Raw genomic sequence first — 13091 nt, 5'->3', positions numbered from 1 at the left:
AGCAATGGAAGCAATTTGGTTTGCTTCCAGCATGCAGGGACCGTAGCTGTAAGGAGCGAAAGGTTGATCAGCTGAGTAACCTCATTTCCCAATGTTTCCGCTAATCCCGCAAATACTCTAGCCGGGCAGGGGTCAGAGGGGGATCCTGATTTTAGAGCAGCCACAATAGAGGTGATGTCAGATTTTAATTGAGGAGTAAACGTAACCAATTGCTCAGTACGTGTGGGCATTGAGGGACGCAGAGTGGTTAGGGGTGGTGAGGGGCCATTGCAAGCATTTTGTAGGTCCTCCTGAATTTTAGCGATTTTTTCAATAAAAAACTCAGATAGTTCTTCGCACCATTCCTTCGAAGCAGGCAACAAAGGTTGTGATGCACAGGGGGACACAAAACTTTTTACAATCGTAAAGATTTCCCTACTGTTGTTGTTTGCTTTATTAATGCGTCCTGCAAAATAGCTGCGTTTGGCCGATCTGATGGCTGCATAATACTTTTTTTGTGCAACCCGCAGATCCTTTTTTGCCTCGGGAAGATAGGCTTGTCTCCACAGCCTCTCCAGCTTTTTACAGTCTGATTTAAGGTCTCGGAGGGCAGGGGAAAACCAGGGTTTAGAGGGGGTAGAACGGAGTCTGCAGACCCGACTACTATTAATTGATGCAGTAGTAGCGCATTCCACCCATAAGTTAAATGCGTTGGCTGCGGCCTCGATATCAGAAGGTAGCGAAGGGCGAGAAGCAGCAAGACCCTCAGAGAGGGTGTTAAGATTAATCTTCTGTGTATGGGCAGTTTGGGGGTGGATCACAGCAGCAGTTATCAGAGGCCAAGAGAATCTGATAAGCTTGTGGTCCGACCAGGTTACTGGCTCAGGATGAGTCATAGTGATATCAAAATTAGAGCATACCAGATCGAGAATATGGCCTCCTAAATGGGTAGGGTCAGCTACCCATTGCCTTAGTTGGGCCATAGAGAGAGCTTCTGCAAGGCGGGCTACCTCTGGTAGGTCCGGGGTATCAACATGAATGTTAAAATCCCCTAGGAGAAGATACCGGGAATGGCATAAAATCCGAGGGACTATCAATTCTTCTAGGGCCTGCACAAAGTTACCAACGTGACCTGGAGGGCGATAGACCAGCGTGCCGTCTATAGAAGAGTGGGCGTTAAAGATTAGGGAAAAATGGAGCATCTTGGCTTCAGGCAATTGTTGTTGGGAGTCGTAAGAAAAGGACCAATGTTCTCGAAAGACAACTGCTATCCCCCCGCCTCGACCTAGAGGGCGGTCAGATCTGACAATTTTAAAACCGCGTGGAACGGCCAATTCAACAGAGGGGGCGCAGGTATCATTGAGCCAGGTTTCCGTAATGAAAAGGAGATCCAGCTGATTGTCACTCAGCAGCTCGAAAATGTCTGCTGCATGTTTGACCAGTGACCTAGCATTGATCAAACCGGCGTGGACCAGTGAAGGGGCCACAGGGTGTGGAGGCAAAGGGTTAAGCGTGGGCTGAAAACGGTATTTACACACCTGGCAGACCCGGGAAGCACTGTTTGCCACCTCCCATGAGGCACAGCACAGACAGGAGCAGGCTTTCAGCGACATGAGGAGCCCACGTGAGTACCGGATGGGTATGATAACAGGGCGTCGGGGAATATTGATAAGAGGGTTAGCCCTGGGCCCGTCCGAGGCACGGACGGGCACAGACGGGCCCTCCTTTGGCGCTCCTTCGGCGCGCAGACGGCACGCCCGCTGCGCGTGGCCGCTGCGCGTCTTAGAGTGCATGTTTATTTATGGTCACAGCCCCTCCCTCCGCTGGACCGCTAACTCGGGTCCAGCCGGGTCCGAGCCTAACTCAAGATGGCGCCCGTCTAGCCCTCCACAACAATCGGCACCAGCCGCGGTGGAACGGGGCACAGGGGGTCCAAATGACAAGCGCTACAGCAAGTACCAGTATTTATAAGTTTTAAAAAGCACAGGGATTATAGCACACAGTATTTTAAAAATTAAATGCAGGTAATCATAAGAGACTCGGTAAATCAGTGGGAGCTAGAAGGGAGCAGAGGAGAGCCCTCGCAATCTGCTCGCCTTCACAGAGCGAAATATCGAGGTGCTGCCACCACATCCAGCAAACGCTCAGACCCACCTACTCGAATTCTATTTATGGTCACAGCCCCTCCCTCCGCTGGACCGCTAACTCGGGTCCAGCCGGGTAGAGCCTAACTCAAGATGGCGCCCGTCTAGCCCTCCACAACAATCGGCACCAGCCGCGGTGGAACGGGGCACAGGGGGTCCAAATGACAAGCGCTACAGCAAGTACCAGTATTTATAAGTTTTAAAAAGCACAGGGATTATAGCACACAGTATTTTAAAAATTAAATGCAGGTAATCATAAGAGACTCGGTAAATCAGTGGGAGCTAGAAGGGAGCAGAGGAGAGCCCTCGCAATCTGCTCGCCTTCACAGAGCGAAATATCGAGGTGCTGCCACCACCTCCAGCAAACGCTCAGACCCACCTACTCGAATTCTATTTATGGTCACAGCCCCTCCCTCCGCTGGACCGCTAACTCGGGTCCAGCCGGGTCCGAGCCTAACTCAAGATGGCGCCCATCTAGCCCTCCACAACAATCGGCACCAGCCGCGGTGGAACGGGGCACAGGGGGTCCAAATGACAAGCGCTACAGCAAGTACCAGTATTTATAAGTTTTAAAAAGCACAGGGATTATAGCACACAGTATTTTAAAAATTAAATGCAGGTAATCATAAGAGACTCGGTAAATCAGTGGGAGCTAGAAGGGAGCAGAGGAGAGCCCTCGCAATCTGCTCGCCTTCACAGAGCGAAATATCGAGGTGCTGCCACCACCTCCAGCAAACGCCTGTGAGGTACCTGTGAAGAGATAACAAGCTGTGTGTCTTTGTTTCCCTGCCATGGCATTTACATTTAAGTATGAGGTTCCTGGCCGCCTCTAGTCAGGATAGTCAAACAAAAGTAGGCATGGTAGCTCCGTAAGTTCGACCCAGCTGGAGGTGAAAAAAAACTCCCTCGTTGCCTGCATGTTGCTGCTGGGAATTGAAAGCAAACGTGTAGGCTCTGCTGAACTTGTCCCGGTGAACTTGTCTTACACTGGGACAGCATATTTCTGTGGGACCTAACTTCTTGGTAGGGGGGACGGCGTCCACCCTGTGAAAAGAGTGGGTGGATGCTGTGTGCCTGTGTGTACCCCATACTAGTGCCTTGGATATACTCACTGCATCTTGTAATGTGAAAGACTCTCAGATATACTCCCTGCATCGCGTAATGTAACAAGCACTCACATATACTCACTGCATCACGTAGTGTAAGATAAACTCAGATATACTCACTGTATCTTGTAGTGTAAGAGGCACCCAGATATACTCACTGTAGCTCAAGTTAAAGAGGCAATCAGATGTACTCACTGTATCTCATGGTGTAGGATGTACTTATATATACTCACTGCATATCGTAGTGTAAGAGGTACTCAGATATGCCCACTATATCGCATAGTGTAAGAGGTACTCCGTTATACTCACTATATCACATAGTGTAAGAGGCACTCAGATATACTCACTATATATTGCGTAGTGTGAGAGCCACTCAGATATACTCACTGCATATCATGGTGTAGGAGGCACTCAGATATACTCTCTATATCTAGTAGTGCAATATGCATTCAGATATACTCACTGTAGATCATAGTGTAAGAGGCACTCTGATATACTCACTACATCTCATAGTGTAAGATTCACTTAGATTACTCAGTGTATCTCAAGTGCAAGAAGCACTCACGTACACTTGCTGTTTCTCGTAGTGTACAAGGCACTCAGATACACTCAGTGCATATTCCAGTGTAAGAGGCACTCAGATATACTCCTTGTATCTCGTAGTGTAAGATTCACTCAGATATACTCAGTGTATCTCAAGTGCAAGCGGCACTCATGTACACTCACTGTATCATGTGTAAGAGGCGCTCATGTATACTCACAGCATCTCAAGTGTAAGATGCACTCAGACATACTCACTGTATCTCAAGGGCAAGAGGCACTCAAATTTATTCAATGTATCTCGTAGTGTAAAAGACACTCCGATATACTTACTGCATCCTGTAGTGTAAGAAGCACTCGGGTATTCTCACTGCATCCCATATTGTAAGAGGCACGCACACATACTTACTGCATCTTGTAGTGTAAAAGACACTCAGATATAATCACTGCATTCCATAGTGTAAGAAGCACTCATGTATACTCACTGCATCCGTAGTGTAAGATACACTCAGATATACTCACTGCATCCGTAGTGTAAGATACACTCAGATATACTCACTGTATCTCGTTGTGTACGATGCACTCAGATATACTAATTGCATATCGTAGTGTAAGATGCACTCCGATATACTAACTGTAACTCATAGTGTAAGAGGCACTGAGCTATACTCACTATCTCGTAGTGTAAGTTTCACTCAGAGATACTCAGTGTATCTCAAGTCCAAGAGGCACTCATGTAAAACTCACTGAATCTCATAGTGTTAGAGGCACTCATGTATACCCACTGTGTATCTCAAGCGCAAGAGGCACTTATGTATACTCAGTGAATCTCGTAGTGTAAGAGGCACTCATGAATACTCACTGTACCTCAAGTGAAGAGGTATTCACTTATAATCACTGTATCATTTAGTGTAAGAGGCATTCATATTTACTCACAGTATCTCATAGTGTAAGAGGCACTAAGCTATACTCATGACATCTCATAGTGTAAGATGCACTCGGATATACTCAGTGTCTCTCAAGTGCAAGAGGTGCTCACCTATACTCACTGTATCTTGTAGTGTAAGAGGCACTCCTGTATACTCACTGCATCTCTTAGTGTAAGATACACTCAGAAATACACACTCTTTCTCAAGTGCAAGAGTCACTCACATATACTCAATGTATATCGTAGTGTTAGAGGGACTCATATATTTACAGTCTCCAACAGTTTGCCGTCCACTCAGATGTTCTTACAGGCTCAGACCGTCTGATATACTCTCAGATGCCCCTAATAGTTCACACAGTGCAGGATATACTCAGATGCGCTCCCTGGAATAGACCGATGTTATGTGACATACTTACGGGCTATGCAGGTTCCCGGTGATCCATACCCGTCCATGGTAGATACTCCGAAACTCAGAAGCTCGAATGGAGAGCTGCAGTCTACTGTGTTAGTGCTGAAATCTTTCCCCACGCTTAAGGTGCTCCAGGAGAAGTCTGTGCCCTCAATCGGACTCCATTTCAGTCCAGGGATGGACCCTTGGTTGAAAGTCATACTAGCTGTTGCTGATGTCATGGCCACCAGGATGACACTGTTATCAAAGTCTTTTAATCCATACGTGTTGTAGGACGTGCAGTAGCTGTCAACATCTGGTATATTGATAATGAAGGGATCGTATAGGGTGCCGTCTCTGGCAGTCGAGCCGGTGAAGTAGAGAATGACCTGGATACTTACAGTGGCCTTGATGTAGAGAGGGTTCGCCCGCTTAACCTCGAGCAGCACCACTTCTCCCGCTTCCAAGCTCTTGGTCTCTTGGCTGGATCCTGCTTGGTAGTCCAGGCGTGTGGTTTCAGAGGCTGTGATGAATACGAAATCAGATCTGGTCTGTACGGAAATTGCAGGCACAATGAATGTGTCCCCCCAGCTGGTGGTGGGCAGCAGCTGCTGATAGACATGATTGCACTTGGTGTTTTTCCATGTGCAGGTGTGGCCGGCCATCACAGCTGCGGGTTGGGAGGACATGATCTTGGTGCCGGACAAGTCTTCTTTGCTTTGGATCTGGATGGCCTGCAGAGGCTCGAGCATGACCGAGAGAGTGGTTTTTGGTGGATAGGTCTTGCCCTGGTAGGTGACTTGGGCTGTGAGGACAATTTCCACATTGTTGGCTTCTTCATTGTTGATCACTGAGAACTCCTTGAAGCTGTCTGATGGTCCATCTCGTGGTGTCACAATGTAGTACTCTGTGCCCCACACATGCGTTGGGTACACTATGGTGGTGGCAGTGCTCAACTTCTTATGGTTCACTGCCAGGACAGTGATGTCCTTGTCCGCCTGGATGGTGACTGTATTGTCGAATTTGCCCGTCCCGAGGAATTGAGCAGTGCTTGGTATCTGCAGAGGCACTGTCTCCCCCTCGCTCACCGTAAGCACTTTCACAAAGTTCGTCTTCTGGACGGTCACTGTGACAGAATTAAAGTCGGAGTAGGATGTGATCAGCAATTGCAGAGATGGTTCATCAAATTGGGGTAGGTAATTCTGCATGAACACGGTGACGAAGCTCAGCCCATTGGGGTCTGTTGAGCAGGGACCTGCGGGAGAGAAAGATAGAGTCAAGATGTGGCTCTTGTTATTTAGAGATCAGCAGCAGTTATTGGGCTTACCAAGGGTTCTGGTCAGATGTGCTGTTGTAAACCCAGACCCATTTGAAGCTCCTCTCTTGGGTACTGATTGTCTCACGTGAATTGCATCTTTGCCAATCTCGTGGCATGCTAAAGGGAAGCTGGGAGTGGGTGATAGGCATGCTGGGACTTGTAGGCTAATACCATTGGCTGATAATAAACCCCCATAACATGGGTCGAGTTGACTGCTGTGAGAGTGGTCTACCTGTCCCTTTCCTTAGAGACCTCATTCTTTTCTATTTCCAGTTCAAAGACTTCCATCTCCTGCAAGTGTGCATGTCTATCAGTTAATACTCTCACCCCTCGTGTGCATACCAGTGGCAGGTTGTTCCCTAGCACTTTGCGGGTGCCGTCAGGTCTTGCCTGCCTGGTCTCTTTTCTCTCCTTCCCAGGAAGTGTGAGGGTGGGATGGGTGCCCAGAATATTCGCTAGTTTCTTCTGTATCAAGACCTAGAACTCCTTTCACACAACTTTGGGGCATATTATCAAGCCTATTCTATGGAATTCCAATCGAAGCCCATGTTAGATGTGAAGACATCTAACATGGGCTTCGATTGGAATTCCACAGAGCATATTATCAAGCCCATTATCGCCGCTTTATCGGCCGTTTTCGGCCGATAAAGCGGCGATAATTTTAGCGCACAGGCTTTATAATATGCCCCTTTCTTCCTTTTTCTGCCTACCCCCTCTCGCATGTGCACCTCTATTTGCTTTCCTTGCTATCTAGATCTCGCCCATTTACCCTTTAACCTCCTCCTCCTCAAGTTTATAGGCAAAAGTTGTTTTAGTCGGGTTCCCCCTGCTCTGCACCTTTTTGGGGAACGATATTTGAAAGTTTAATGTATGTTTATTTTTTACGTTTTTCTCTTTTAATGTGAACGAGTTGACAGTACTTCATTGGTAAGCCTAATACAAATACTGCACATAATGCTTTGGCAAGTTCATATCAGGGTTCTGATAATACTTTCAGAAGATATCAGACCCTGCCCTTGCATACTTGCTGAGGGAGACATTACTAGCCTACGTGGGTACTCAAAAGGATACCCCAAATGTTACTCTCAGGTGTTCTTTTGGTCAAACAGCGTGGCCTACTGTTAAGCAATCCGCATGTGCTCTTTATTTTAGTCCTATTCCCTGTTTGGAAATGGAGACAGTGCGACATTTAGGACCTTTGTAGCCATGAGAAGGCCAACGCTTGGATATAGCGGTTCTCTTTAGTGGGTTCTCTACATATACTGAGGATTGGCACTGAGCAGCAGTTTTCCAACAGACCCACATCCATGCCAGTTTCCAAAAGATGGTCAAACAAGGACCTTTAAATGAAATGTAGGGCCACCTCTTCTGTAAGGAAGGATCTAACCAATGTGAATTCTTGAGGTGGGGCTGTGAAATGTTATTAAAAAAAAAGGCTATAGCATCATTTTTCGACATCACAGTATATCCAAGTTAAAGCAACATCCAACTGGTTGAGGTCAGGAATAGATATTTAAGGACTGCTGGGTTATTCTGTAAAGTAAAACCTCATAGTCACTCTCTGACTTGAGAGGGAATTGGCGGATCCAAGTACAAATGCTCACAATGACTAGGGGCCCGATTCACAAAACTAACTTAAGACAAAATCCTAAACTTACTACCATTTTGGTATTCACAGAAGGCACTTACTCATTTCGGTATTCACAGAAGTTAGGAGTCCTAACTTTAGGACTCTTAAATGCCTTCTGTGAATACCGAAAGTCTTAAAATTAGGATTTTTCTCAATTTAGTAGTACTAAAGTTAGGACTCCTAACATTAGGACTCCTAAATGCCTTCTGTGAATACAGAAAGTCTTAAAATTAGGATTTTTGTCAGTTTAGTAGTAGTAAAGTTGGCGCCCGGCTCAACATCCTGTGACTCTGAGGACAACAGTTAATCTCCTGTAATTACAGATAATGGGTTTGGTGCTCATTCAAAGCACTCCGATACCTTCAGGTTGAGTTCACGATAAAACTGCAACAACAAAAAAATACTATAATAACAAGAGAGCCCTACATTTTCTGGTCTGTAAGGGGACCAAATCGACATAATATTATTAAAAGAGACCTACATATCCACAATGATTGCCAAATAAAGTTTCAAAGTCGGGACCTAAAAGGTCATGAGCAGTGACCTAGATGGGGAAGAAAATGAAATATATGCTTCTTTATTGGTCAAAACAGATATGTAACTTTAATTTGTAGGCCTGTAAACGGACAACAACAACCTTTTGCATGGCTTCTTGGCACTTATTGGTGTGTCACAGTTATAAAGCAGCAAATAAAAAAGGAAGAAAATGTGAGTTACAGACCACAAAGGTAATGGTAAGCAATAGGTGGAATGCATTCCCAGGTGTGGAGAGGAATACCATCTCCTGGTGCTTGGGAAGGGGCCTGTCCAGATCACGATGCGGCACGAGATGAACAACGAATAGACCCACAAGGGGTCAGGTTCGGATGGAGAGAGACATTATCCCGCTGAGGTATGTTCTCATCTTCAGATAGAGGCAGATCCTGCTGGGCGATGAAGAGTGGACGGGAGAAGCGCAGTTCCTGGTAATGTGATGGATTCTGCGGATTCTGGCGCCCTGTGTTTTTGGGATGAACACTGCTTCAAATGTGGGAATTGCTCAGCTGCTGATTTGAAGAGAATAACCAGGAGCCTCCTGAGTTGCCAGCAGTCTATCCCTGATGTCAGTAGAAACCTTTCTAAGGATTTTAGGCGAGAATCTCATGTGCTGACTTGATCTTGATCTTATGTGGCCTACAGATTGGAGAAAACTCCAGCTTCAGAAGTGTCGGGTTTACGGGACAGCTTTATTTATTTATTTATTGAAGGATAACTTGAGTTGCTTAACCAAATTCAGGGTTGCATAAATAATGAATTGCTCTGAGTTGTTTACTTTTGGATATGATAGAGATTTGTGGGGCTCTAATCAGAACATGATTTTATGGTGACTGCAGAGAATTGGATGGTAGAGATTACTCAGATTCCAGCTAAAATCTGGCGTATGTGTTTTGTAGGTGGTTGAGGTGAAACTTAACCTGGTAGAAAGTTTTCTATGAATAAGAGGTTTGATTTTTATCGTTGGGTTCCAAGTGACATCCTGGGCAATAAGCTAGATATTTCAGTCATCAGTTGGAAGCCAGATGTTGATCGCTCACTGTGATTGGTAACTACAACATCCACATCGTTGTTGTGTATGGCCTTGCTCTCAAAGACACCCTGCTCTTAAAGCTTTTCCTATACATCAGCACTTCAGGGGTAAGAGTCGTAGGAAACACATACACAAAAACCATATAAACTTCTCAGCTTTCCCCTTTAAAGTATTAAGGGGGAAAACATTGAATTTTATGTAATGCTTCAGATGGCCACTTCTAAGAAACATAAATAGCATGTATTACTGTAAACTGTTAATGATATTAAGTATAGCGACCTTGCTGAATTGACATTGTCAGGATTCAAACTCAGGACCTCAAGATCACACAATTTTCATCAATTTATGTTTAATTTACTCAGCCATCTAGTTATTATTCCTTTACAATATGTAAAAACGAAAACAAATTTCACATTCAGCCACTCTTCCCAACCACCATCTGCAGGACTAACTGAAGGTAGACAGAGACCAATTTCAGATCAGTGCACAGGACCACCTGAATAAATGTGGGCAACATTACAATGGTAGAATACTGTAAAAGACAGGGATTTACAAACCATGACTAGCAAAGTATGACAACATGTGGTACAGAGAATAGTATGATATTAATGCCCCTAACATGCCTTAATGAGCGGGGGCTCCTTATAGTTGAAAGCAATGTAATACCCTGGTGTCACCACTGATTCTCGCTGCCTTCCTTTGCCTTCCAAAATAGAGTACTGTACTGACAGCGATTCTGTATGATCCACTACCCGCATAGACAGAATTCTGCTGTCTTCCTTGGGTCTACAGAGACCTGATAGACGGTGGACTTTAATCTACAGTTCCAACACCTCCTTCAAGTGTTTAGACTGTTGGGAGGCAGCCAATGAGTGCCTACCCCATCAATGAATTTAGAGCCAGGGTTTCAATTTCTCTGTCATGAATGACCAGGTTTTGAACATGATGTTCATAATATTGGCCTTCCATAGGAGCCATAAACAGCAGGTGAAATTCATGCCATGGAGTAGAACGGTTTCAGAAGCAAAGATCTATTTTCGTTTTTTGTGTACAGTTTGTTGTTGACATTCCTATTGTGGATAATCCCTTTACTTACAGTGGGCTTTGGGTCAGCCCATTTCTTATAATTTGTTGGCTTTTTATCAATCTCATTGGCATTTTTCTTATTCAGAAGCTTTGATTCCTCTTCTTGCTTTTGTGCCTCCCCTGAAGCATGCCTTCTTTGCCATCCTTTTGATTTGACTTGGCTGACCCCCTCTCGAGCACCTGCCCCTGGACCCATAAATGACTCTCCCATCCAGGACGGGAAGTGATGCCAGCATCAGAATACTTTGTTGTGTCAGCACCTTGAATAGAGCCCATACAATATTACACATTTGATAACCTACCATAATAAGTTGCAAGCTTCTCCACTGCTCTAACGTCCAATCGTAACTATAAACAACCAGTGGTAAAGGACAGCGCTTCGTCTTTGCTGATGAATCGGCAACTGGCCAGAGAGTTAGTTACAATAAGACCGCAGAGGCGCCATACAAGATCATCAAAAAGTCATTTAGGAAGTCAGTGCTAGTAAGGTCTTCTGGCGATGCTTCTGGACAGTAGCGCTTTTTAGAACAACAGCGGTCCCATGCATTCAAGAATATATGAGAAAATGAATATAGACAGAATCAAATCTATATTTGGAGCGACATGTCCAGCTGGACAGAGGACTTTAAATTTACTCAAAGAACAATTGATCCATACAGAGAAAATACCGTCAACAATTCACCAGTGTGGTACACAAGCCTGTGCCCAAACACTAACAGATCAAATACAGAAGGTAGATTACGAACATAGAAGGGCTTTTTAAGGCAAAAGTAACGTTTTCTGTTAAAATTCAATTGTACAGAAGTATCCAGAGTGCACCATTACATTACATAGAAAATCAAGTTTATGTATAGGGTGCTAGAAAGGTCGACGGCGTTTCGGTCCCCCTTCATAATCATGGAGACCATCATCAGGACATTCAATTAATGCCTTAACATTATTAAGCCTCTAATCGCCTAAGGAAGAAAATAGGTATCAAGATATATACATTTTAGATACGAAGACATAAAGTAATCTATATACTTGAACAAGTGACTTAAGGTGAAAAGTGAACCTATTTAAATTATTTACACGTGAATCAGAACGCTATTTATTTGAAGGTTTTCAGTGGTGGTGTCGCTTTAGAAAGTGGCTTTGCAATCCGGGTGAGACCTCGAATATTCCGATATTGTGCAGGGCAGAGGGGTGGTGCCGACATGGCCATCGAGCAAGGAATTAATTCAATAATTGTGCCTGTATTATGGCAAAGTGAGGGCAATCTTACTCAGTCATTCCTATACAGTGGTGCTGGCTGTTTAGTGATGCCGAGACCAGGAACGGCTAGTGCGAGCAGTTAAAAGAAGTGAAATGCGTTGCTGCGAGAAGTGAGAGATAATACTAAATCGTGCCTATATAGTCGGAGGAGCAGCAGGGCTGGCTATTCGGGTGATGCTGTGAACGTTTTGCAAGGCGTGATTAACGTTGTTGCGAAGAGTGCTTTGTGACAATTAAATATCATGGTTTAATAACAGGCTTACCAGGGCAGTGCACTGGTTCGTTACTGGCAAGGAAGTGGTAGCCTGTATTCGGTACGGCAGCCCTATAAAAATGGGATGGTTGTTAGGGGAGTATAAACCAAAAGTGGATCGAGTGACCGCGGGTGACCGCGAGAGAATTCTCACCAGGCTCAGGCGCGTTTTGACCGCGTTACAATAGCGTAATCCGACGGTGCCAGGATACTACCTGTCGGAAAACACGAGCCATCAGAATAATGCGGCTTAAGAAAAAACGATATAGCAGAGCTATGGGCTGCAACTTACCGGGTTAGTCGGTAGTTTGGTCTGTTCCCTGGCGTGCTCGGGTGAAGGAGGAGAGGAGTGAAGAATGAGTGGTAGGAAGCCGATTGGTCTACCATCGTGGGGCGTGCTTGGGCATAGAAATAAACAACGGACACATATCTGGGCGGCCAAATTGGGTGAGACCGGGTACATTTAACCAGGTGGTGGTGTACAGTGCATGGTGAGAGTGACTTAATATTAAAAATTTAGGTTTAAAAACAATAGTTAATGTTTGGAGAAAAAGTTACACAAGGAAAACAATATAAGCGACTCATCAAACCAGGTCAGAATTTTGGGTTCAAGATTGCGAGTCAGATTTCAAATGAGGCAGTCCATTCCTCTTGAAGATTTAATCCAGAGTTCAAACTGTCCGTTTTCAATATCCATTTACGCTCTTCTCTGTTGAGCATTCGAGTCAAGTCCCCGCCTCTGGGTGGGATGATGACTTGAGTAATCACAGTCCAGCGGATTTCATTTTCTGTGTGCCCTTTGTTGACAAAATGTTCGACCAAGGGAGCATTAGGAGTTTTACACCAGATCCAGCTTCGATGTTGAGATTTTCGCAGCTTGATTTTCTGCTTGGTCTGG

The 13091-nt window shown here is 45.1% G+C and overlaps 1 protein-coding gene across 1 annotated transcript in view; it reads right to left on the bottom strand.

Annotated features, from left to right (window-relative positions):
• The window catches only part of LOC147701272 (IgGFc-binding protein-like), a 901303-nt gene that overhangs the window by 882927 nt on the left and 5285 nt on the right, over positions 1–13091 (bottom strand). Inside the window, exon 2 of the mRNA XM_086929332.1 lies at positions 5114–6340. Coding sequence (XP_086785458.1) covers positions 5114–6340 — 1227 coding nt within the window. The remainder of the gene's footprint in view (positions 1–5113; positions 6341–13091) is intronic.

This window comes from Lissotriton vulgaris, chromosome 7 (assembly GCF_964263255.1).
Source record: "Lissotriton vulgaris chromosome 7, aLisVul1.2, whole genome shotgun sequence".
Classification (NCBI taxonomy): Eukaryota; Metazoa; Chordata; class Amphibia; order Caudata; family Salamandridae; genus Lissotriton; species Lissotriton vulgaris.
This window is presented reverse-complemented; position numbering and strand designations above follow the sequence as displayed.